Genomic DNA, 22,773 nt, shown 5'->3' with positions numbered 1-22,773 from the left:
GCAAAAGGCGCCTCCCTGCGCAGCGATATTAAGCAACCTCCATCTTTGCGGCAGCGATTCCAAGCGTCCTCCATCTTTGCAACGGGCAGCCGTTTTGCGTCAGTCCCGTTAAAACAATGAGTTCAGTCAGCCATTTTAGCGAGGGGCGGATGCCCTAATCGACTGGAAGGGAGCAGCGGCCATTGGGGTTGAGGGCAGCTTTGCTTCACATGCGTTGAAAGCTCAGAAGGCGGCCGTTTTCTTAAGGGCAAAAGTACGCGATAGGAGCTGCCCGGTGTAAGCTTTCCTCTTGCTCTCGAAACCGATGTCCTGTCAGAGGAGCCAGCCCTTGGCAGCCTTGCTTCCTCGCTGCCCATTTCCCACTCTCTTTTAAAAGCGTTTCAGTTGGAGGGCATTGGGGGCAGCTGAAAAAAGCAAGCTACCTGTGAGTAAACCTGGCTTTTACCAAGGCAGTGACTGAGCAACTGAATGGACGAGAGCGGTCCCCACCCGCCACCTTTTCGTTATCGTACCCTCTTCTAACGCTGCTTTTTTGTCGCCTTTCGCAGGCTGGTTAAATGAGGGTCGTATCGACAAGTATTGGTTCCTGGCCGATCGGGGCTCATAATGGAGACATCCCGAATAGTTACCCAAATCTGGGGAAGCGGGAGGAATCTTAGAAATGAGGCTTCACATCTGCCTCCGGGATATGCCTTCCCATTTTTCTAGCTCCCGCCTGCACTGCTTAATGCTTGGGGGACAAGCAGTACTCTAGATCTTGTAGCATCTGTGAAGTTCTCCGACCAAGTTGGTTTTGTCCTTTAGCAAACTTATTTGGGATGGGTTTCTGCATTTTACTTGCAAGTTACCTAATCATCAGTGATGTGCTTGTGCTCCCTGCCTTGATAGCATATGATTTTGTATGCGACACAGGTTTGATAAAGCTGTTGGATATTATGAATTGCTCAGCAGATGTTGGCTGTCAGTTCTAACATCCATTTCCATTGGCAAAATTCTGCTGGGAGCAGTTCTTCATTCCAAGGTAAAATTATATGGGGTCCTTAGTAACATGATTTGTCTGGACAACTTACTGGTCAGCTGATGCACAAAAAAACAGGTAGCTCACTAGAAGTATTTATTATGCATGCTGCCTGATTCTCAATGGCTCTGGGTGGCTTACAGTGATCAAAGAAATTACAATAAAATCAATAAAACATGAAAAATAAAGATAAAAGATGGCAAGCGCAATGAAGCGAAAGCCCTGGGCGAAAAACCAGGTTTTCACAGCTCTTCTAAACAACAGCAGAGTAACATATGCTTTGCAGACAGTACTAAATAACACAACTAGCATTAAAAAGTATGTTAGTTTGCAGGGTTTCCTAAGCAAATGCCAAAAAAGCAAGTCTGAAAGATTAAAGAAATGTGAGATAAATATTTGATTGGTTTAAACTGCAAACAGAGTAAGACACGGTTGCCCTTTGCTTTCTCGTGAGAGTTAGCAGTTCAAAATAGGAATTATCTTTAAAAAAGATCTTTAAAAATAATCTGTATATGTCTCATCCCATCTCAAATGGAGATCTTCCTAATGATGATTCTAATCTGTATTCTTCAGATTCTGTCCTGTGTCACAATTTGGCACAAGAAGGCTTCCAGTTATGAGTCTGTCATTCTAACTCTGTGTCCATGTAGATGTAAAGATGTTTTGTAAAGACGTTCACTTAGAATTTTCAACAAAAGATGGACAGATAAGATCAATTGCATTGATGGAAGCCATACTGCTGAAAACAACTTTCTAATCTAGAAGATAGGGCATATGCCCTAGAGCAGCGTTTGTCAACCTTGGCAACTTTCAGATATGTGGACTTCAACTGAAGTTGCCAAGGTTGAGAAACACTGCCACAGATGTATTATTTATCACATTTTTTTCACTAATTAATGTAGATCTACAGAGGTGAAGTGGGATTTCTCATGCTATTTGAATTTTATAAATTCAGATCAAAAGTCAGGTATTGGCTAACTTCACACATGGTGCTAAACCAGGATTTTGAAATCATAGTTCAATATAAGCCATAGTATCATGGATCATTTGTAATACTAAATCATAGTAGTGGGTTCACACAGAATACTAAGTTGCAGACTATAGTATGGCTTAGTTCAGCTTGTAAAGAGGCATACTGATTATCCATAGATCTTTGACATAATAAAACACAAAGATATGGTGGAGTCCACATCATGCTTTTATGCTTTTAATATGAATAGTAATTGGGATACTGATGAATTAGTTTGTTAGAATAATTAATTAAAAGCCTTTAGTCTCACTGAAAAAAAACCTCAACAGAATGTAGTTTTTAAAAAATATCAGTATCCACTACAATCGTTTTTAGGGTTATGGTTGCTTCAAAAATATACACAGTTTGTACATGCTTCAAAAAAGTTGCCAAAGGTGCACTTCAGACTTTGCATGAGCATAGCACCTCTAAGCTACTAATTAAACCAGCCACTTGTTTTTCCAGGCATTCCTGCAAGGACTGAAGTGCTTCTTCTGAATCATTTTTGAAGCATAAACAACCTGAATACTTATGTATATTTTCTAAAAATAATGATAAAATTGTTTCCCCTTGCATTTCAGAATCAGGGTTTCAGTGGCATGCAAGCAGATTTAATTAGCTATTTTGCTCTTCCAGCCATAATAAACATTACTCTTACTAAATTTAAGTATTTAAATCACATACCTTTAAAGGTATGTGATTTAGGGGAGAGCCTTAATTGAAAAAAAAATCTGGCTTGAGGAATGAAGGCAGTGAGCTGCTTGGATTATTGGAAAATGGTGTTATAAAAAATCTTACACTGTGATTATTAACTAAGGAAGTTAATTGGAACTCAAGAGCAGTAAGATTGAACTTTGACCCTCACTCCCTAAGAAAATCTATTGAAATAGATTTCTTGCATTCTCTTCTGAAATGTTAGAATAGTTTAACTCTGATTTCAGGATCAGGAGATATCCAGTGAAGAATACAATCCCTTTTAAAAGAATCATAGGCAATATCTCATAATATTTTGACAGCTGACATTGAAGAAATATAGTAACATATTCTAGTTTAAACTTTTTTATAATGAGTAGCTCTGAGGAGTAATTACATTCTTTTAACCAGAAAAACATTCAACAACATGAAGCCTGTTATTGTTGTTCATGGTGGAGCTGGTCGCATCTTTAAAGAACGGGAAGATGGAAGTCGTTCTGGTGTCATCAAAGCAGCATTGAAAGGTTACGGTATCCTTAAGCAAGGAGGAACTGCATTAGATGCAGTTGAAGAAGCCGTGGTATTAATGGAAGATGATCCACATTTTAATGCAGGTAACTGCTGTAATCTTTCTAATTTTCCAGACTGAAATTCTCACTATCCAGTTCTTTGTAGCAACCAACTTTTTTCTTTCTTTTATTCCATTCTTGTATGTCCTTAAAAACTATGTCCTCAATTGTATGAATTAAAAAGGTGAGATTTTCTTTCCTATCCCTTCATTTCCTTGCCTGCTAACTTCTTGCAAGGCTGAATGTTGTTCAGGGTGACCATCCTCCAATTAGTTCTCAAATAAATTTATACAAAAGATATTTTCAATATCTAATCAAATGTATGCTTGAAAATCCACAGTACTTCAGCAAATTTCTATCCTTCAGGATTTCCCAAGTATGTTTGGCATTTGGAGCTTTGAATTTAAAGATGCAAAACACTAATGGGAGTGAAGTTCTGGTTACAGATATACAAGTACAGTTTTCTATTAGTACTACTTTTATTAGTGTTACTGCCTGTTATACTATTGACAAAGCAGATCATTCCAAATTCCTCAATTGTTTTTTTAAATTTTATATCATCTTTGCAATAGATTTTCTGGTATGTCAGTGATGAGATATAACATGAGCAGAAAATGTATAGAACTTTTATATATACTATTAGGATTAGCACTAATTATTCCTGCAAGGATTTTGTTATTGCAAAAGCTGTCATTTAAAAAATATTGAAATACAAATTAATTAAAATAGTTTAAAAATTGTTTGGTTTTATGTTTGGATATTAATATCTTTTAAATTTGATTCCTAGGTTATGGCTCTGTGTTAAATGAGAAGGGTGAAGTAGAAATGGATGCCATTATCATGGATGGAAAAAAACTAGCCTCAGGAGCAGTATCAGCTGTGAAATGTATTTCTAACCCAATAAAGCTTGCTCGTCTTGTCATGGAAAAGGTATGCCAAAGGTGATCTTCAGCAAAAATCACAGTTTCCCTTTGGGTTTTGATTGAAGTACTATGCTGCTTTGTGGTCTAAGCCTCTAGCCTGGTGTTAAAGACACAATAGGAGGAAATGTTGCAATTCAGGTGATAATTGCATTTTTTAACAGTTTCATATAAACAGAAAGCTGTACAGTAGGCTTGGCCAGCAGCAGGGAGCCTCTGATCTGCCAAATGTTGCTGAGTGCTAGAATTGATAATACCAGCCAGCAGTGGTATTACCACTGTGAATGATGTTAGGAATTCAGGTTCAACAGCATCTGGTGGGTCACAGATTCCTCATTCCTGGGCTAGGGTCAGACCTTTCTCTCTGATGTGTACTGTCTTTCACTGGCAAAGAGCTTGTTGTGATTACATTTTACATGAAATATTAAATATGTTACCCCTGTATTCTGTAGTGGGATAATCTGTTCTACCTCCTTGTTTCCGTGTTCTGCATAAACCAAGTTCTTATAGCTTGTTGGAAGAAATTGTAACTCTGTATGAGGCCATGAACTTAAAGGTAGACAGACAATTTTATTTAGGGTTGGTAATGGTATGTTAGTGCTCAACGGCTAATGGGGAGCATAATAATCTCCTATGATCTCTCTTAAATGGATTTTTTGCAGGGCTTTAAATGTATTTATAAGAGCTTTTCCTAATTTGAAGTTCTCTAGATGTATTGGACTGCAATTGCCAAAATGTCTTTGCAAAGCTTATTGCTTTTACCTACATCACCTGATAAATTTAAGACTAGACTTTTCTTTACTAATTATATTCATTTACCTTCCATACAAATGCTGACCAGCAATTAAAATTTGTATGTATTTGTCTTTAACAAGCAATTAAAGGGTATATCCAGACAAAAGTCAATAAAATGGTAGGATAAATTGCAGCAGATTTAAATTACAGTACAGTCTATTACTTCCCAAGTATAAGCTCCAAGCAGCTGACCTATACCAAATTTTTGGCCTTTGATTTCCCAGACAATCCTGGGAAACATCATCCAGCACATTATTTTCAGTGAGTTTGCATCTGAACTTATAACATTTGGAGCTTCATTTTTCTATTCCACATGTATTTTAGCCTCTGACATATCATTAAACATCCTTTTAACTATAATGTACAAGAAAGTGCTTGAACCCCTATGGTGTTTTTCTTAATATATTGCAGAATATTCTAGCACCTTTCTACTACACTCAAAGCTTTCTAGTTTTTTATGTCATGCTCTGTACTAATTGTGATAGACCTTTAGCATACTCCTATATTATTTCCTTTCCTTACACGAATTCATTCTTCAAGGGTTAGTCTTTGTGAAGTCAAAACTGTACTATCTATACACAAAGGAGAAGGGTTGGTAGATTTGGAGGCTCTCCAAGTTTGGAAAAAGTACAATAATCATTGCAGGTAGAATATACACCTTAAAAGAGGAGTTCAAAAGCAGTCCAGTAAGAACAGAATGAATACTCTATGCTGTGGCCACATTCTGTGTCCCACATATAAAAACATATTGTGCTATCACATGTTAATGAGGAAAGATTTTTTAAAACTTTAGTAAAGATTCTTAAGTTTTCTAACTCATGAAAAATTGAAATGTGGGATTTCTTTTAAAAAATGTCAAAATGGTAATCACGATATTAAAATCTTTCTTACAAATTCTGCTTGGTCCTTTCAAAGTTTCTAAAATGATCAAGGCCATGTATCTATTCATGGAACAATATTAGCTCCATCTACTGGCTAAAAGAGATTTGGTCCAACAGCATCCTTGAGTCTATCTTGTTAAGCAGTCCTTTGAGATATTGTTCATTAAGTCATGCAGAATATTTACTTTCATAAGCTTGCAATTCCTCAGGACAGATCTATTAAAAAATAGTTTCTGAAAATCTACCAAAATATGGAGGTTCCTGTAAGGTATTTTCATTACTTGCACTGAAAAAATCTCACACGTTTGGGGCCAGGTCATATTCATTTCAGGAGTGGGGAACATACAGAAAACATTTGCAGTACATTGTTTTTTGTATTAAGAAAATTAACAGGATTAGGATAAACCTGATTGTTGAAGAATCAAACCTGTAATGGGAAAAAAATGCTAACAGTGTGACTTCATTGTTGTGATCCTGCCCCCCCCCCCCCCAAAATAAAGTACAGTGTGGCTTTCTCCAGAATAGACTGGGGTATACAGTAAACCTGCACTTGTTGAATGAGGGCTCACTAAAAAAGAAAGGAACCTAAATATTCTGTATATCCTGTGCTGTGTGTCAGAGTTCCATAGCAAAAAATTGCCCATCCCTGAACTAAACAGAAGTTGCAATTACTGTTATTTGAATTTGTAACTTCTGACATATGCTTGATAAGTAAATAAAAATTCTGTGATGTACACATGCTCCATGCTAAGCTTTGAGGAAATTGGAAGAAGGTAGAATAGTATTAAGTAAAAAACAAAAAAACAAACCCTGGAGCGTTCCTAATATCTAGTTTTAAGTAACATTTAACAGTCATAAAACCAAGATCCCAACAGAATGCAGGAAAACACTTTCTGTGTTCTTTGATTTAATATTATGGTTATATTCACATACAGCTACCTGCATCATGGAACTGTTTTATCTTTGTTGTGCACAGTTCTTTAACTGAAGTTTCAGGCCCACTGTATCCTGCAGATCCAATCCAGCCAGCATAAGTTGTACCTTAGGGTTTTCATAATTAAAGCATCTAGTTTATAACAGTTCAAGGCAGTAGCTGTTTTGGATTCATAAGGAGACCTCAGCAACAGCTAGATACAGGAGGAGTTAAATGAAATCTCATGCTCATTAAGCAAGATGAAGGTGAAACATATGCAAACACAGAGTTTCATAGATTTCCATACATTTTCAATGATTTATAATTAAAAATATAATGCAGGTCTTATTGCTGTCTTTCAAGTGTGCGTGTATATATGTATATATGCGTTTTTGAAATGGGAGTGCGAATTCAACTGACTAAAATCAGCACATCTTACATTTTGATAACAATATGCCACCCAAAGCATACAATCTTCTTGAAATGCTTCTAACAATTCTTTTAAAAACAATGAAGTGTCATGCATGCCTTCAGTTGGCTAATAAATATACTGCTTTATCTCAGTTTTATTTTTATTTGAATCTCCAGTCTCTAAGTATATTAACTATTGTATAGTGATATTTTCCCCTAAGATGACAGTCTTATGTACACTGTCGGAAAATTAGGCCTGTTAACCATAAAGTGGCTTCCTTTCACATGAACAGCTGTGGAGTTCGTTTTGAAAGCAAAAGCAGAAGAGGGCAGCAGTGCACAAGGCAATTTTTTTCTACAGGTGTGGAACATTCTAGACTCATAAAAATAAACTGTCCTCATTATCCTTCTGCCTTACAAAAGATAATGTATGGCTCTCAGCGCAGGACTCCAGCACTTGGCAGTCTGTGTTGTCTGGGGTTCACAAGTTTTCTTTGTTCAAAATGATCTCAAACAAAATAAATACTTTTATTTCCTTAATCTCAGGGAATTTACCATGTACAAAGGAGTCAGTACAGTAGCAGAGTCTACATACTATATGCCTACACACACGAACACACATGATTCATAGCACCATTGGTGGTACTTACCTTAAAAAAAGAAACAATCTGCATAAGTTGTGAACAAGATATTAGGTAGAGTGTGACATAATAAATCAGGGGATACAAACTGTAGTATTTGAAGAGAAGTGGTGTAAACGGTGTATCTCCTTATGAAATTGCCTTCAGCCTGAAAGCAACATGAAAGATGGGGGCATCTTGCAAAAGAAGTTCAGCAAAGGAAAGTCCCAATTTCTGCATGGCTAAAAGAAAATGGTTCTGATTTAAACTGTTCTGCTTCATATCCATGCAGAATTCTCCAGTTTCTTGTATTATACATACCTTAGAATTGAAAATAAAACAAAGCTACAGAGGACAGAATTTTTCCCTGACAAGTAGTTCAGCTCTTCTCCATAGATTTTCTTCTGGTTTTCCTTTTCAAAAAACACCATTACAAGAACATTCTCATACCTCCCTTCAAGGAAGACAGATGATTCTATCCCTTGAATTAAATAAAGAAATCATGTCGGCACATCATAAGCATTAATTTCTGGTGGCATTCTTCCCACAAGTTCAGAATTCTTTAACGGAAGGCAAAAGTGAATGTATGTATTAAAATGCACACCCCTTCTTTGCGCTATAGCATTTGGCCACAAGCATTTGGCAAACAGCATTAAATAAGCATTTTGAAAAATACAGTACACTGTTGAAATGCCATTATATTTATCTGTGGTTGTGTGTACATGGATTGAAACTGATTTGTGCAGCAATTTGAGTGGCTGCTTATCTCTTCTCTCCTTCAGACGGACCATATGTTGCTGACTGACCAAGGGGCCTCTGCCTTTGCTAGGGCCATGGGAATTCCTGAGGTTCCTGGAGAAAAATTAATCACTGAAAGGTCATTGGAGAGGTGGAAGAAAAACCTTGAGGCTGATTGGAACCCTCAAGAATGTCAAAAGTAACTATCACTGTTGGTGTTCTGCCTGCTTGAATGAAGAAAATTAAATTAAATAGAGCAATAAACCTACATAATCTCTTCCCCAAATTCAGAGGGAGTATTCTTCTGAATGTGGACTGCTGGAAGCAGCTACAAACAATTCCTCCTGTCCTCTTGAACTTTTCATGGGCCTGTGGCTGTGCTCTAGGGAAAACAAGAAACTGGGTTTGGAGCGAGATGTGCAGCTCACACCTCACAGCATGAAAGTGACAGCCAGTAGTACTGTAGTATGGAAGTGTGCCAATGTTCTCCTTGGCTGACAAAAAAGCATGATGTATAAGGGACTCAGACTTATGGCTCTGGTTGGCTTATGGCAGCCATCTCTTCAGTACAGTTTTAGAATGAAAACTGTGGCTCTGCACCTGGGTGGGGCAGACTGGGTGGCAGCTCTTAGCCCTGCATTGGGGCACTGTCAGAGCCCAGCCCAAGTGTGCTTTTCCCTCTAAAGCCTTAGCAAGGAGATGTGCAGCAATGGCTATGGGAATAAGATACCGTCTGCACTGTGATGGCATCTCAGTGCAGGGCTAGGAGTACAGCTGCCCCTTGGTCTACCCTGCCTGGGGGTAGCACATTCTAAATTCTTAAGCTGCAGCACTGAGTGGCAGGAGGATCAAGTCTTAGCCCTGGCCCTAGCTGTGATGGCCTTGCTCCCTTCCAGGGTACCTCAGGTGGAAGGGGGGCCTTCAATAAGGAAGCAGTGCTGGGATCTGCAAGCCTGGAACCAGTTGTGATAGGAGTGGGGTGGAATAATGCCTTTGCTGTTGTAGCAGTAACAAAAGAAACAACCATGATTGTGGCTGCTGAAGTTCGCTACAGGTAGTCCCTGGGTTAAGAATGCCCAGTTTAAGGATGTCCCATAGTTAAGAACGGAACCTATTGTAGCAAAATTTGAGTTAAATATACGATTCAAGTTAATTACACAATACTACTTATACAGCTTACATACAAATTCAACTTAAGGACAGACCTTGGGAACAGAACTTGCTCTTAAACTGGGGACTACCTGTACTGTGCATACATACCATTTTTTCACACCAACCCCTTTGCATATTGTTGAACAAGAGAGAGCAAGCAGGTTCTGCTAGCATTGTGCTCTGTGCAGACCTCAGTTCACATAAAGGTTGCTCTTCAGCAAGATACAGAGGCAGCCTTGTGGCACACCTATTAATTAATCAGCAGTAGCACTGAAAAGCTACTGAGAGAATGAGAGAGGTGTAGTTGTACAATTGTGTGCTACATTCTTTTTGATGCACCTCAAAAGCACCTGAATTTAGAGACAGTTGTATCAATGTATGAAAAGGCTCCAGTGTTGTGGTCTTCAGTCTAATTAACCAGTCCTGGAGCATTTGTAATGATTTGAGTTTGAGACCAGTCATTAGATAGGCCTTTGATCTGATCTGGCAGGATTTTGTTGTTAAGAATATTGATCATATTCCTGAAAGATACTGGATTTTCATTGATTTTAATGATAGAATGGCAATTTGTGGAATTCGTCATGCCCACTAGCACACTACCTCCTCCTCCCTCTCTAGACTTACTTCTTTTCAGTAGCTCCAGTAGCCCAAAGCAATTGCAAGAAAATGAGAGTGATAGTAGTCCAGGAGAAAGATCCTATTTGTCCAAGCTATCGAAGTAAAAAAAGAAGGCCAGTTGTGGAAAACAAGAGGAAGAAACTTTAAACTGAACAAAAATCTGATTCCAATAGTTTTACATAAGTTAAGGCCTGTGGCAGCTTAAGTGTAAATTCCACAGTGCATTAACCTTCCTGTGTTGCTTTAGTATATCTGAAGTCTTCTAAGTGAACCTGCATAGAGAGTCATGGCTTCAGTGTGAAAATGGCCTGTTGTCCTTTCATATTTGAAAAATAGCTACCTATGCTAACAGACGCTGCATTCGTTTGTCAAATGCTTTGAAATCTTCAGCTAATTGTCTGAAATGCTATTTTTGGCAGAGACCTTGGAACAGTTGGAGCCGTTGCTATCGACAGTGCAGGAAATGTAGCTTGCGCAACATCAACAGGAGGACTTACTAACAAACGGTTTGGCCGTGTTGGTGATACAGCATGCATAGGTAGGGGAGAACAATACTTTAGATGGAATAACAGTCTGTCTTTCTCTCGCTGTCATAAAATGCACATTGTGAGTAATCATTTCATAATGTTCAGTGGCTGCACTCCAGAGGTAATAAGGGCTTGTAGGTCTTTTGGAGGCCATCTCTGCTCCATATAGAACCAGTTACTTTTAAACCCGAACAGTGCACATGGGAAGTACTGAAGTGGAAACAGCAGGCAACTGTTTGGCTTGTAGTTCAAACAAAACTATTTTTATTAAATGGCATGTTTTCCTAAGATGTGATGATTTCATAACTTTTAGGGAACACCATAGTTCAGGATAAGCTGATGGAGTGGAAAGTGTGAAATATTTTGAGAATGTTTGTTCAGATATTGAAATAGGTTCTCTGTACATGCTTTTTTCATGGAAACAGCCTAGCAGGCACTCTTTTGTGAGGAAGCATCAGAGGGTGTTCCTTTCCAGCCTTTACCTTTCTCTTTATAGTTCCGTGAATGTTGATACAATGTGCATTCCACTTGAATCCTTCATTGTTAAAAAAAAACCCCAAAACATAGTAGATATTGTATCTGGCTTACACCATGTAATACATCAATATCAATTGGAGAGGTGAGGTGGGTTACTGAAAATGCCATCTTTTTTTTTTTCTCCTTCCTAGGAAGTGGTGGTTATGCAGATAATTGCATTGGTGCCACCTCCACCACAGGCCATGGAGAGAGCATTATGAAAGTGATCCTGGCAAGACTTACTCTTTACCATATGGAACAAGGTACAGTCTGATGTTCCAGAAGTTTTACATTATATAGAGCATGAAGCAGCAGTATTCCACACAGTGGTTGATGAAAGGTGCCTTTGGTTATTTCAGTATTGAGGATGTATATGTTGGGAGCACTTTGGATATGCAACAAATACTGATGTTGAAGCTAATGCACACAAATACACACCAATATAAGTTCAAAGGTTTGTTCTAGCATCTGCTATTCCTAACTTATCAATGTTTTGAGCTCCAATTTGCCATTCAGAATAAAAGGCCTATGAAATTTTCTGTTATTAGCAGTCACCACTGGAGGTCTTCCTATTTATCAAGCTTTAAGTAGTTTCTAATGCCAATTTATGATTTTACTGCAAGAAATATTCTAGCTACTTCATTTTTTTTTGTTTTGTTTGGATAATGTTGAGTTATTCTGTTTTTACATGAATTTTATTTGTTGCCTTGAGCACCTAGTGGATGGAGGCTTTATCAATATGTCAAATAAACTAACAAAAGGCTCCTTATGCCATCTTACTGGTGAACTGGCAAAGAGGAAATGAAACAATTTCATATTTTAGGTCAGTTTTCTCCAACCTAGTACTCTCCATGAAGCCATCCTGGCTGGGAATTATAGGAATTGAAACATATTGGATGTTACCAAGCTAGTGATGGCTGGCCTCAGGGATCATCTCCAAACAACAACATTTTCTTTTTTCAGCTATATTTGTGCTGACCAGTCTAATTATACTAAAGTGTCATTCTGCCTGCATGTACTGGAAAAATTCTTTTTAAAAAGAGTTGCATGCAATGAATTGTTGGTCACAAGTAAAAACGCACAACTGCAAAATTTTCATGGCAATGTGGTTTATTTTCACGCTCAGTAGCAATATGCTCATAACTGTTGAAGGGTATAGGTTACTCACTGCTGATGAAGCCTTTTAAATCTGTTTTTAAATACCACTATTCTCTGACTTCTCTTTAAATATAAGAAACACATTGAAAACAAATGTTCCAATCTGGGTATTGATCAGCACACTTGTAGAAGAGTGCTACGATAAACAGCTGACAACAGGATGTTCATGTGACTGTAATATAATCGGACTACAGTTGACTGGGGAGAGCTTTACCTTCTGTGTTATCTAAACTCTTGATTTCTATTACAGCCTGTAAACAAAGTCACTCAATTTCTTATGAATATAGTTACAGAGAAAAGTATGATTCTGTTGCAAATTTCTGTTACTCATAAACTTAAAAGAGTTTCATGTTCAAGATGTCAAAAAATGTTGAATGGGAAAGGGAAGAGTTCAGTATCATATAAAACATTGTTGGTAGACTTATCTGCAAAGGCCTTGGTGTACTGGCTCTCTTACTAGGGGACACTTGATCTCTATTTTTAAGCAGCCTTGACTACAAGTGTTTAGCCACATTAATTTGGAACACCATTTTCCTTAACATGAAAGGTTGTCTACACTGGGATCAGGTAACAATTATGTTTCAAATAAGAGTTTGCTGCATCAATGGCCTCCTGTTTCAGCTTTTTACTTATTGGATAGGGAGAAGATTGCTCCTGTTTCTTTAGGTAGATTAGATTTAGATTAAAACATTCCTCTCTCAGATGCGCAAGGTAGAATATCTGGTACTTCTTCCAACTTTATCTTTGCTATGATCTTGTACGGCAGATTAGGCTGAGAGGCAGTGACTGGCCCAAAGTCACCAAGAAAGCTTTATGGTTGGATAGGAATTTAAAATAAATCATGTAACTTTTGTTTTCTTCATATTCTAGATATGTTGTCTAGGTGACCTTGATTGATGCTGAAAATCTGGCTGAGGCTTGATTGGAGACCACTAGGAAATTTCAGGACTGTAGGAGAGACTGGAAAGTCAAACTTCCTTAAAAATTGCTTTAATAAATAGGCAAAAAGGAATCCAGAAAGAAAAGTAAACATGGAAAAGAGGCACATAAATATGATACGTATTAAAAACATCAGCTCAGTTTGTAAATGCAGCAGTAAACCTTGGTCATACAAAATAATATTGATCAATCTTTCCATTCTGTCGACAGAGATTCAGTTTATAAGTGGAGAATGAACACGTGAACAGTCCAAGATTGCCAGTCTGGGGTGATGCTGTCTTTTCTTGTGAAAGGATAATTTATTTCACCAGATTCCATGTTTAAGATAATTCTTCATATAACAATAAAATTCAAATATGGGAATATAATTCAAAGTTACATTCACATTTAAAATCATACTATCATTTCCAAAACCATATTATAAAATTTATGAATATCAAAACTAAATGAAATCATGGTGGGACAAGCCTCATAAGATATGTGTAAATGTTCCCTCCATCATTTTAGACTTCCAGCATAATAAAGTTTAAAACTAATCCTTTTAAAACATTATATATGGTATCTAATAAACATGAAAAAATATTTTGTTAAATTAATTTCATCTTAAGATCACAAGAAACATATTTAATAATCTGTAAGACCACTAGCCATTGATTTGTTAACATGGGGTGTTTCAGTTCCTGCATATAAATAATGCACGCTCTAGCAATACGGACAGTCCTCTACTTATGAACTTTTGAGTTACCAACTTTCAACAATACGAACAAGCCTCCAACAATTCCAACAATGAAGGTCCCAGAGGTTTAGGGCATGCATGCGTATGTACACCCGGAAGTGTATGGCATGCCATATACATACACCCAGAAATTTACAGCATGCACATGTACATATATAGCATGCTGTAAACTTCCGGGCATATGTATGCAGTGTGCTGTGGTTGGATTTATCAACAGAATGGACTTACAAACAGCCTCTTGGAATATAACCTGTTCATAAGTAGAGGACTGTCTGTACTCTTCAGTTGTCCATAAAAGAAAATTGTGCATTTAGAATCACCCAATAAATGTTTCATTCCTGAAAATAGTTTAGGAGTTTTAGATGCTGCTAATGCATCTGGACTACATTGTGAAATCAAAATTCAATGAAAATGAATCTACTGCCATTCCACAATTTTAAAACAATCCAAATTCCTCTTCCAACAACTCAAATCTTTTAAAAACTTAAACAGCAGTAAGTTGACATAAAATATTAATACTCCCATTACCCCAAATACAAAGATGTATATGCCTACAGTTTTCATATTAGGATTATCCCAAATTGTACGTTTATGAATAAGGCTCAGAATTATGCTTCCATCCCAATAATTTTCAAATATTATAAGTATTACAAATATTACAGCCTTTAATGCTGGAAACCTAGTATGATTGCGACTAAAACAAGCCCCATGTCCCTGGCATGATAGCAAAGGGGGGGGGGGCGGTCATATAGTTTTGCGCTCATAGTGGTTTTTGAACTTGGTCACTTGAATTCCACAAGGAAACAAGAGTTAAAACATATGCCGAGAGATAAAGTTAAAAAGCATGAAAGTTTGTTTGTTTGATTTCTAAGGCCACCTACTCACCATCATCATAAAACCATCATAACTGCAGTTTATATAAAGAAAATATAGAGGTGTAGGGGGCATAAGGAATGGCCCTGAAAGACAGGAGGAAGAGCTGCTACCAAGGCAATAGTTAGATAAGTGGGACTTGAGACCAGGCCAAGAAAATAACTTGAGAAAAGGTCTTAGATAAGCCCCTCCCTAATTAACATGAATATAAAGTGAGGGAGGGGGAAGCACATTCAGACATGCAAAGTTCTGTTACTATAGCTGTTACAATAAAAGTAGTCCTGATCTATATGGCATTAGTTTCTTAATCTGGTCTACCAATGTAGGCCTGACAAGGGGCTTGTCTTTCCATATACACTTTCTTAGTAATTCATCAATCTATTTAAAATTCCTTAAGGGCACTAAGGTAGGAGTTAATGTTCATTTTTGCAACATTTATTTGAGGGATCACCTCGCCCCAGTTACATCTGCCCATCCTGCCAGATCCAGCAGAGAGGGCTTGCTACAGATTCTGTCTAGGGAGCTACATTCGGTGGGCCTTAGGTGGCAGGCCTTTTCTGTGGAATATCTTCCCCCCTGTGGTGAGGCTTGCTGCATCGCTTTTGACCTTCTGAAGGTTTCTCAAGAACTGGTGGTGCCATCAGGCCTGGGGACTCCAGGGGACTGGTGAATTAGTGAGGTGGCTCCATTATTGTTAACATTTCTTCACCCATCACTTCTGTTTCTTAGCTTTGTTTTTATAGTTTTTAATGTCTTTTAAATAATAATGATACAGATAGTCCTTACTTAACGACCACAATAGGGACCGGAAAATTGGTTGTTAAGTGGGACAGTCATTAAGCAAGTTGCCACGTAACCTGATCCAATTTTACAACCATTTTTATGATGGTTGTTAAGTGACTCACATGGTCATTAAGCAAATCCAGCTTCCCCAATGGACATTTTTTGCCAGAAGTCACTTAATGACCATGTGATTCGCTTAATGACCTCAGTGATTTGCTTAATGACCATTGTAAAAAAGGTTGCAAATCGCGATCACGTGCCTGCACAGGGGTGCAATGGTTTGCAACGGTCCTAAGTGAGAGTACAGGTCATAAAGCACTTTTTCTGAGGCTATTGTAACTTTGAACCGTTGTTAAACGAACGGTTGTTAAGCAAAGGCTACCTGTAATTGTTTTAGGTATTTATTAACTGTTTTAGCTTTGTTGTATGCCGCCCAGAGTCACTTGTTTTGTGAAATGGGCAGCTATATATGTTTGACAAATAAATAAATAAATAAATTTATCTTTCTCCATAAGTTCATAGGAATGTTTAACTTCCTTTATATTTATACACACACACACAATAAAGTATATATATATAGTTTTATTTATATATACTGTGTGTGTGTATGTATACACACATACACACATTTTATTAAGAATTTTGATTATAATAGTAAAACCTAATACAAACTAAATTTAAAGAAAGAAAAGAGAATAGAAAGGAGTAAAAACTGCAAGAAAAAAGAGAAAGAAGGAAGAAAAAAGGATATAATAAAGAGAAAAGAAATATATAAAGAAACGTCTTCCAACCTTTATTACAACAAGTATAAACAAATTTAGTGACTCTTCACCCCCTCTAAGGTTACAAACATTTATCTCTTCATCTCATCTCCCATCCCTTATCTATAGGCAAATCCATAAAACATCATCTTTTCACACCTGGTGTCAGTAGAAAGTCCATAAAGGGTAACCAGGAGTAACAACATATCTTATTTTAACCTTGATCAAATAAACCAACTTTATATTTCTTCCTTTTACTTCTAACAGTCTTAATCTTTAGTTCATTCAAATATTGTTGTAGGATTTGATTTTTCTTCATTTCTTCTTTGTCCCATCGCACAGAGTTCTTCAAGGCTTTAATAAGCCTCTTCTGTAATTCCGGGAGGAAAAAATTATCCAGGGTACACTATTCATTTGTCATTTCTATATTTCTTTTAAATTTTAAAACCTCAGCCAGTTTCTTTTCTAGATCCAGTGATTTGTGGATCTTTGCTTTTGCAGAGCTGTCTTTAGTTCACCATACCTCCCCCAGAAATCTTCAGGAATGTTTAACTTTCTACTTATGTAAATACTAATCAGATACAAACGATCTGATACATTTACGTCTACATATGAAAGACGTATCCTTGAAATAATTATTTCCAGATATTTAAGACACCCAATAAAACAGATTTCCATAGATTTAATGGAGCCTATCAGAAGTATGAGACTTGCTTCTGTTAATGGAACAGCCTGACAACATACCATATTGTTGTACTATATCAGTAAGTCTTGGTATAGAGCATTCATAATTATTATATGACATAATATATTATCAACATATAATAGCTGTTTTTAATTTTAGCCACTTTGTTGTCCAAAATGTTCTTTGAATTACCTGACAAGACTGGCATATTGTTCCAGTTTTAAGTTAAATATTAGAGGAGGAATTAAAGGACACTCTTTAATGAGTTCCATGAGACATCTTCATATGTAAAGAAATAATTCCTTCTACAATAATTCTATCTGGAGGATTGGAGTATTATTTTAATTAATAAAAAAAGGAAATCCATATTTGGCCAAAACCTACTCCAAAAATTTACACTGCACCTTAAGAAAGGCCTTTTTTTTTTCATTCACTGAAACCACTATTTCCAATCATCCAAAACAGCATCAGCAAGCAAAGCAGATTCTTTCCTTTCAAATCTGATCTTAGGTGTGGATCACCTTGAGCAGACAGGGAGCTCCAGGGATGATGAGGAAGGAAAAAATCTGTTATGTGAGTGAAAGCCTATTAAAATGAAATTCAGTGTAACTCTGGAAATAGGTTATGTTCCTGCAACCTTACAAAAGCTATGAAGAGACTTCTTCTGTTACAGAACTTGCAAGTAAGGTAGGCTTGTGCAATATCAGAAAAACACAGCCTCTTCCTGAGTTGTGCTTGATTCCTGATGACTGCACAGTCACATCGACAAAGCTTTCTTAAATATGTAGAAATGGTCGTCCCTGTTTTCTTTCACAATTTTTTTTGCAACTTCTGAGTCCTTAGCCCTGGGATTTCCTGGTAGTTTCCCATCCAAGGACTAGCCAGGTCTGACCCTGCTTAGTTTTTTTGAGAACAGCATAGGTGGGCTAGCTTTTGCTATTTGCTGAGGCCTGAGATAAATAAGGAGTATGTGAAGTGGTGAGATACCTTTTCAGCATCTTTTTAAAAACATTATAAAAGGTAAAACTTCAGGGTAATATTCTGGAAACGTTCTGAGATATGTCTTGAAACAGCCATAAGATTCATAACTGGAAGCTGGCAGCAGTTATTAATATGGCACTAATTTTCATCTTGATCCTGACTTGCATGTATGCATATGAGTGTATACACAGGCCTGATTTGATAACGTAGAAAAGATTAATTGGTGCTACCGCAATAGTGAGACAGCTAAGAAGTGTTTTCAGAAACACACTTCAGAGTGCTTTAGTTGGCAATATTGGTTTAATGGGTCTTTATCCAAAGAACAGTTTTCAGTCAGTATGTACAGTATATAATTGTGTGTGTGTATTTTCATGTTTAGACTACTATAACACAAATGTATAACATAATCAGCCTTTTTCAAATCAGGCTAGGCAATTCAGACCCAAGCGTGCCCCGAGTGAAGAGCAGGTGTTCAGCTGAAGGTTAGGAACTGAATTATCCCCCTCACAGTGTTAGAATATCTAAACATTGTTATAGCAGCTGTTGCTAGGGTGAACATTTCCTTCCTCTTGGCGTTTTAAAGGCTGAGGCTCTGGTTTATAAGTGTAGGAATAGTTTTCATTCTGGGGTTTCATTTCTATTAGGAGGAAGAGGAAAATATTTTATCTGGTTGTTACATCACTATGGATTACATTTCGTATCTGATTCATTTGAAGCTTTTAGGCCAAGTGGCTTACTTTCAAATAAAGATTACAAACTGGAAAAAAGTATCTTGAAAGACAGTATTGAAAATATTTTAAATCTTTCTACTTTTTTACTATTTACTCTTTTTTGACAAGCTGCACTTGGAACTTAATAAAGTTTGAAGAGCTAAATTTTCAGAGTTAACATGCATTATAGTAACCATGCTTAATAGGAGTGATATTGGTGTTAATAAAGTCCTATTTCTCAGTGATAAAATGATCAATACTCTTGAAAGTTATCTGTTGTCCAGAGTATTAATAACTGAACTTTATTAAACCATTCAGTTTGGAGGAATGGAGACAAAACCCAGAAAAGTATGCCTGTATGTCTGTGATATAGTTAGGCCCATCCAATCTACAAATAATCTCCCCCATCCACTCTTCTTTTCAGTAATAGAAAGTTTTCTGTATTAAAAGAGCTGGCAAAATAATTTTAGTTATTAGAAGAGTTTATTTGTGGTCATTTAAATAGAAGCAGGGCGAATGATTGTCAAGAATTAACCAGATCTAGCAAAACATATCTTGAATTAGATTGGGAGACTACAATCCCATCTGTTTTGAAGAGAGTTTTACAATAATTCCTATAGGAATTGGGCAGGAACCTTCCCACTGATGCAAACTGAAAAGATTTTGTAGTCTCAGGCAATGGGAATGAGTTGGCCCAGTGGAAATTTTGATCCCTCCCTCCTCTGTGATGAATAGCTATCAAATCACAATCTCCTTTGAAGCACTCTTCAGTTTCAAAAGAAGTTTATCTACCTGATCTGGAAGGCTTTTTTCCCCCTTGTTTCTGTTTTGAAAGCAACAAGCCTTATGCTTCATTATGCTCATGGAATTAATGGCATGGTTCTTTGGACATGGCCGCTTCCTTTCAAAGGAATGGAATTCATTTAGTATATTAAATGAATGTTAGTTACCTCAAAGAGAGCCAGTTTGGTGTAGTGGTTAAGGCATCAGGCAAGAAAGTGGGAGACCGTGAGTTCTAGTCCTGCCTTAGGCACAAAGCCAGCTGGGTGGCCTTGAGCCAGTCACTCTCTCTCAGCCCTGGGAAGGAGGCAAGAGCAAACCACTTCTGAAAAATCTTGCCAAGAAACTAAAGGGACCAAAACTGACTTGAAGGCACACAAAAAAAAATTACCTCAAAAGATTGTTGACAGGATGCAAACTATCTTGGTTTATCTGTTATTTTAACATAGTTATACCCATTTAAAATGTACCCTTGAATTCCTTCTTTTAAAATTAGGGCGTTTCTTATATTCTGCTTTTCCAGGGAAGTCACCAGGGGATGCTGCTGATGCTGCCCTAAATTGTATGAAAACCAGAGTTGGAGGCCTGGGTGGCATCATTGTGATTGGCAGTTCAGGGGACTGGGCTGTTAAGTTCTCCACCAACCAGATGTCTTGGGCTGTTGTGAAGGATGACCAGCTACAGTCTGGCATTTATACTGGGGAGAGGAATACACAGTCTACCGAAGATGCCCTTAGCTCCATTGGACCTTAGAAACAAGGAAGGAAACTGGGGTTGGGCCATAGGAGGAAGACCATGGAACTGAATCCGTATCTCTCTGAGAACGAGGCAAGCACTTTTTCCGAGCTCACAGTCTTGTGAGCAGATAGTATTCTGTCAGAGTTTTCATTCTAGACTGTATATGTTTGGGTTCCCATCTGTATTTGATTAATAAAATAACCGTGACTCCATATGCATTTTAATTTTAATTCTACTGGATAAAAGGTTGTCCAGAAACTTTTATTGGATGCAATTACACCAGTTTCTTGATATCTGATGCATCTGCATGGTATCAAAAGATAATGTGCTGAAGAGATGCTCATCATTCAGAACATTAAAATGAATATACCTAGTAGGGGGGACTATATAACTTGAATACCTGTCTGTGATTATCTCATGTTTATATATAAATTAAGAAATTAAATTAAAATGTGAAACATAACGGGAAAAGCAAACTTATTCAATACAGATAAGAGATGAGCAACTGGTTGATCAATTATTGGGCTGTAATCTTATACCCACAGCTGGGAGTTTTACTGAACCCAAAGAGGGGGATGGGTGTCAAGTTGACATTGCCATATTAATTACTCTCTTTAACTAAACTTGAATAACTTCCTTTAAGGCTTTCTGTATGAAGTTACCATAGTATTTTATGCTAAATCCTTTTTGAAATAATACTAAAAAAATGAATTGAAATGTATTTTCTCAGGATAGTACTTTCAAGAAAGTTGTCTCATTTTTAGGAAACACATTTGTATGTCCTTTTCCTTTCATTCTTTTATAATTCAATATGTTAAGGCATACTTAGATATTACTTTGGCTCTATAACAACTTTTCCTGTTGAGAAATAAGCAGTAATATGTTAATGTACAACATTGTCTTTCTGAAAACAATCTCAATAAAATTTATACAGTAAATTCATAGAGTATATGAATTTTTGGCTCAAGTTATATTGTTGGCAAGTCAAGTTTGTTTTAAGTTCTATATCTATTTATCATTAAGAAAATAATTGTATGATCCATTAATTCATAAGAAGAGAGCCACCTAATTTATAGACTAAACTAACAGTTCACAAAGTGTGGTCTGGGGGTCCCCAAGATCCTTTCAGGGGGTCCGTAAAATCAAATAAATATTTTAACATTTTTCTCAGTTTTAATTTCTAATACAGTATATATTGATAGATATAACCCACAGAAACCAAAGCTCTTTGGGGTCCTCAGTCATTTTTAAGAATGTAAGGGTGTCCTGAGACCAAAATGTTTGAGAACCACTGGATTAAACCATGTATCACTTAATAATTCCAATCTGTTCAGCTCTGGGAATATCAACATATGACCTGGAAAGCTGTTGCTAAATGGTAGTGACAATTTCTTGTCTCCATAAAGCAGTGCCTCTACTTGTGCCTTGCATGAACCCAAGCTGCCACAGTCTCACTAGGGTCAAGACATGTGAATTCCTAAGAAAGCTGATTCTTTACATTTGGTAAAGTGGCAAGTGAGCCAAAATGTTGGTGTACCTTTTTGACTTGACTTTCAATCCAAAAGTTAGTCTGCCTTATGCTGATAAGGAATATCCAACATGAACTTCCTACATTCCACAAAATGTCATGACTGGTTCTGCATGCCATTGGGATCATTCTGGAGCAGCTAATTTTCTGTCCTCATTTCCCTCCTATACATTCCAATCGTGCAGTTGCTTTTAAAGTTTACAGCTATTTCAAAGATGTTGTGTGATTACGAATGTTAGGGTAGATGTTCATATTATTGGTCTAAATCTATTGTTCTGTGACTATGCTTTCTTAAGGAAAACAAAGCAGCAGTTTAAAAATCCAAGCAGTTTTATAACACTTAAATTGTTCATACATGTTGATTTCACGCTGGAATTATTGTATCATGTTCTCAGGAACACAACAATTTAAAGAAAATCATAATCAACATTTATGATGATGCACTGGGATCGGGGGCAGGATTTCATTGCTCTGATGCTAGTTAGACAATTGAAATCAGGAATATAAATAAGAAGTAAGAGAGCTCAGAGACTATTTTGCACACAAGTTTTGTTGAATAAGCCATATGTTTGCTTTTTCATGTTTTCCTAGACAAACTGAAAACATTGCTCTTCCAAAATTATGAGGCATGCCTATCTCCCCCACTTTCTATTATACTTAGTCTTAACAGTTATTTTCCAAGAACAATGATTTATTATTTGATCAACAGGCTTTGGAATGC

At 37.0% G+C, this 22,773-nt stretch overlaps 1 protein-coding gene across 5 annotated transcripts; it reads left to right on the top strand.

The window, feature by feature from the left end:
- Positions 1-212: 212 nt before the first annotated feature.
- Positions 213-21,462, top strand: ASRGL1 (asparaginase and isoaspartyl peptidase 1). Of its 5 annotated transcripts, XM_088137680.1 has the most exons (8): positions 213-424; positions 913-1,021; positions 3,132-3,334; positions 4,077-4,219; positions 8,612-8,766; positions 10,757-10,875; positions 11,533-11,643; positions 20,310-21,462. In XM_088137680.1, the coding sequence occupies exons 3-8, from the start codon at positions 3,148-3,150 to the stop codon at positions 20,537-20,539; spliced, it is 945 nt and encodes a 314-aa protein (XP_087993806.1). In that variant the 5' UTR covers positions 213-424; positions 913-1,021; positions 3,132-3,147; the 3' UTR covers positions 20,540-21,462. The 5 variants fall into 5 exon arrangements, with proteins under 5 accessions (XP_087993806.1, XP_087993804.1, XP_087993809.1 ...); XM_088137678.1 differs by lacking the exon at positions 913-1,021 and having other exon boundaries at positions 214-424; XM_088137683.1 differs by lacking the exons at positions 913-1,021; positions 20,310-21,462 and adding an exon at positions 13,688-13,925 and having other exon boundaries at positions 214-424.
- The last annotated feature ends 1,311 nt before the right edge of the window (positions 21,463-22,773 follow it).

The sequence above is a fragment of the Python bivittatus genome, unplaced genomic scaffold, assembly GCF_059951505.1.
Source record: "Python bivittatus isolate LINGU-HERP-01145 unplaced genomic scaffold, Pbiv_v1 ctg000020_np1212, whole genome shotgun sequence".
Classification (NCBI taxonomy): domain Eukaryota; kingdom Metazoa; phylum Chordata; class Lepidosauria; order Squamata; family Pythonidae; genus Python; species Python bivittatus.
Note: the sequence above shows the minus strand (reverse complement) of the source record. Positions and strands in the feature narration are given on the sequence as shown.

What these genes read in the sequence shown, in the direction of transcription:
- ASRGL1 (XM_088137680.1), top strand. Translation starts at nt 3,148, where the DNA reads ATGAAGCCTGTTATTGTTGTTCATGGTGGAGCTGGTCGCATCTTTAAA. An exon ending in CTCGTCTTGTCATGGAAAAG is followed by an intron (nt 4,220 to 8,611) that starts GTATGCCAAAGG and finishes TCTCTCCTTCAG; the next exon opens with ACGGACCATATGTTGCTGAC. An exon ending in TGGTGATACAGCATGCATAG is followed by an intron (nt 10,876 to 11,532) that starts GTAGGGGAGAAC and finishes TCTCCTTCCTAG; the next exon opens with GAAGTGGTGGTTATGCAGAT.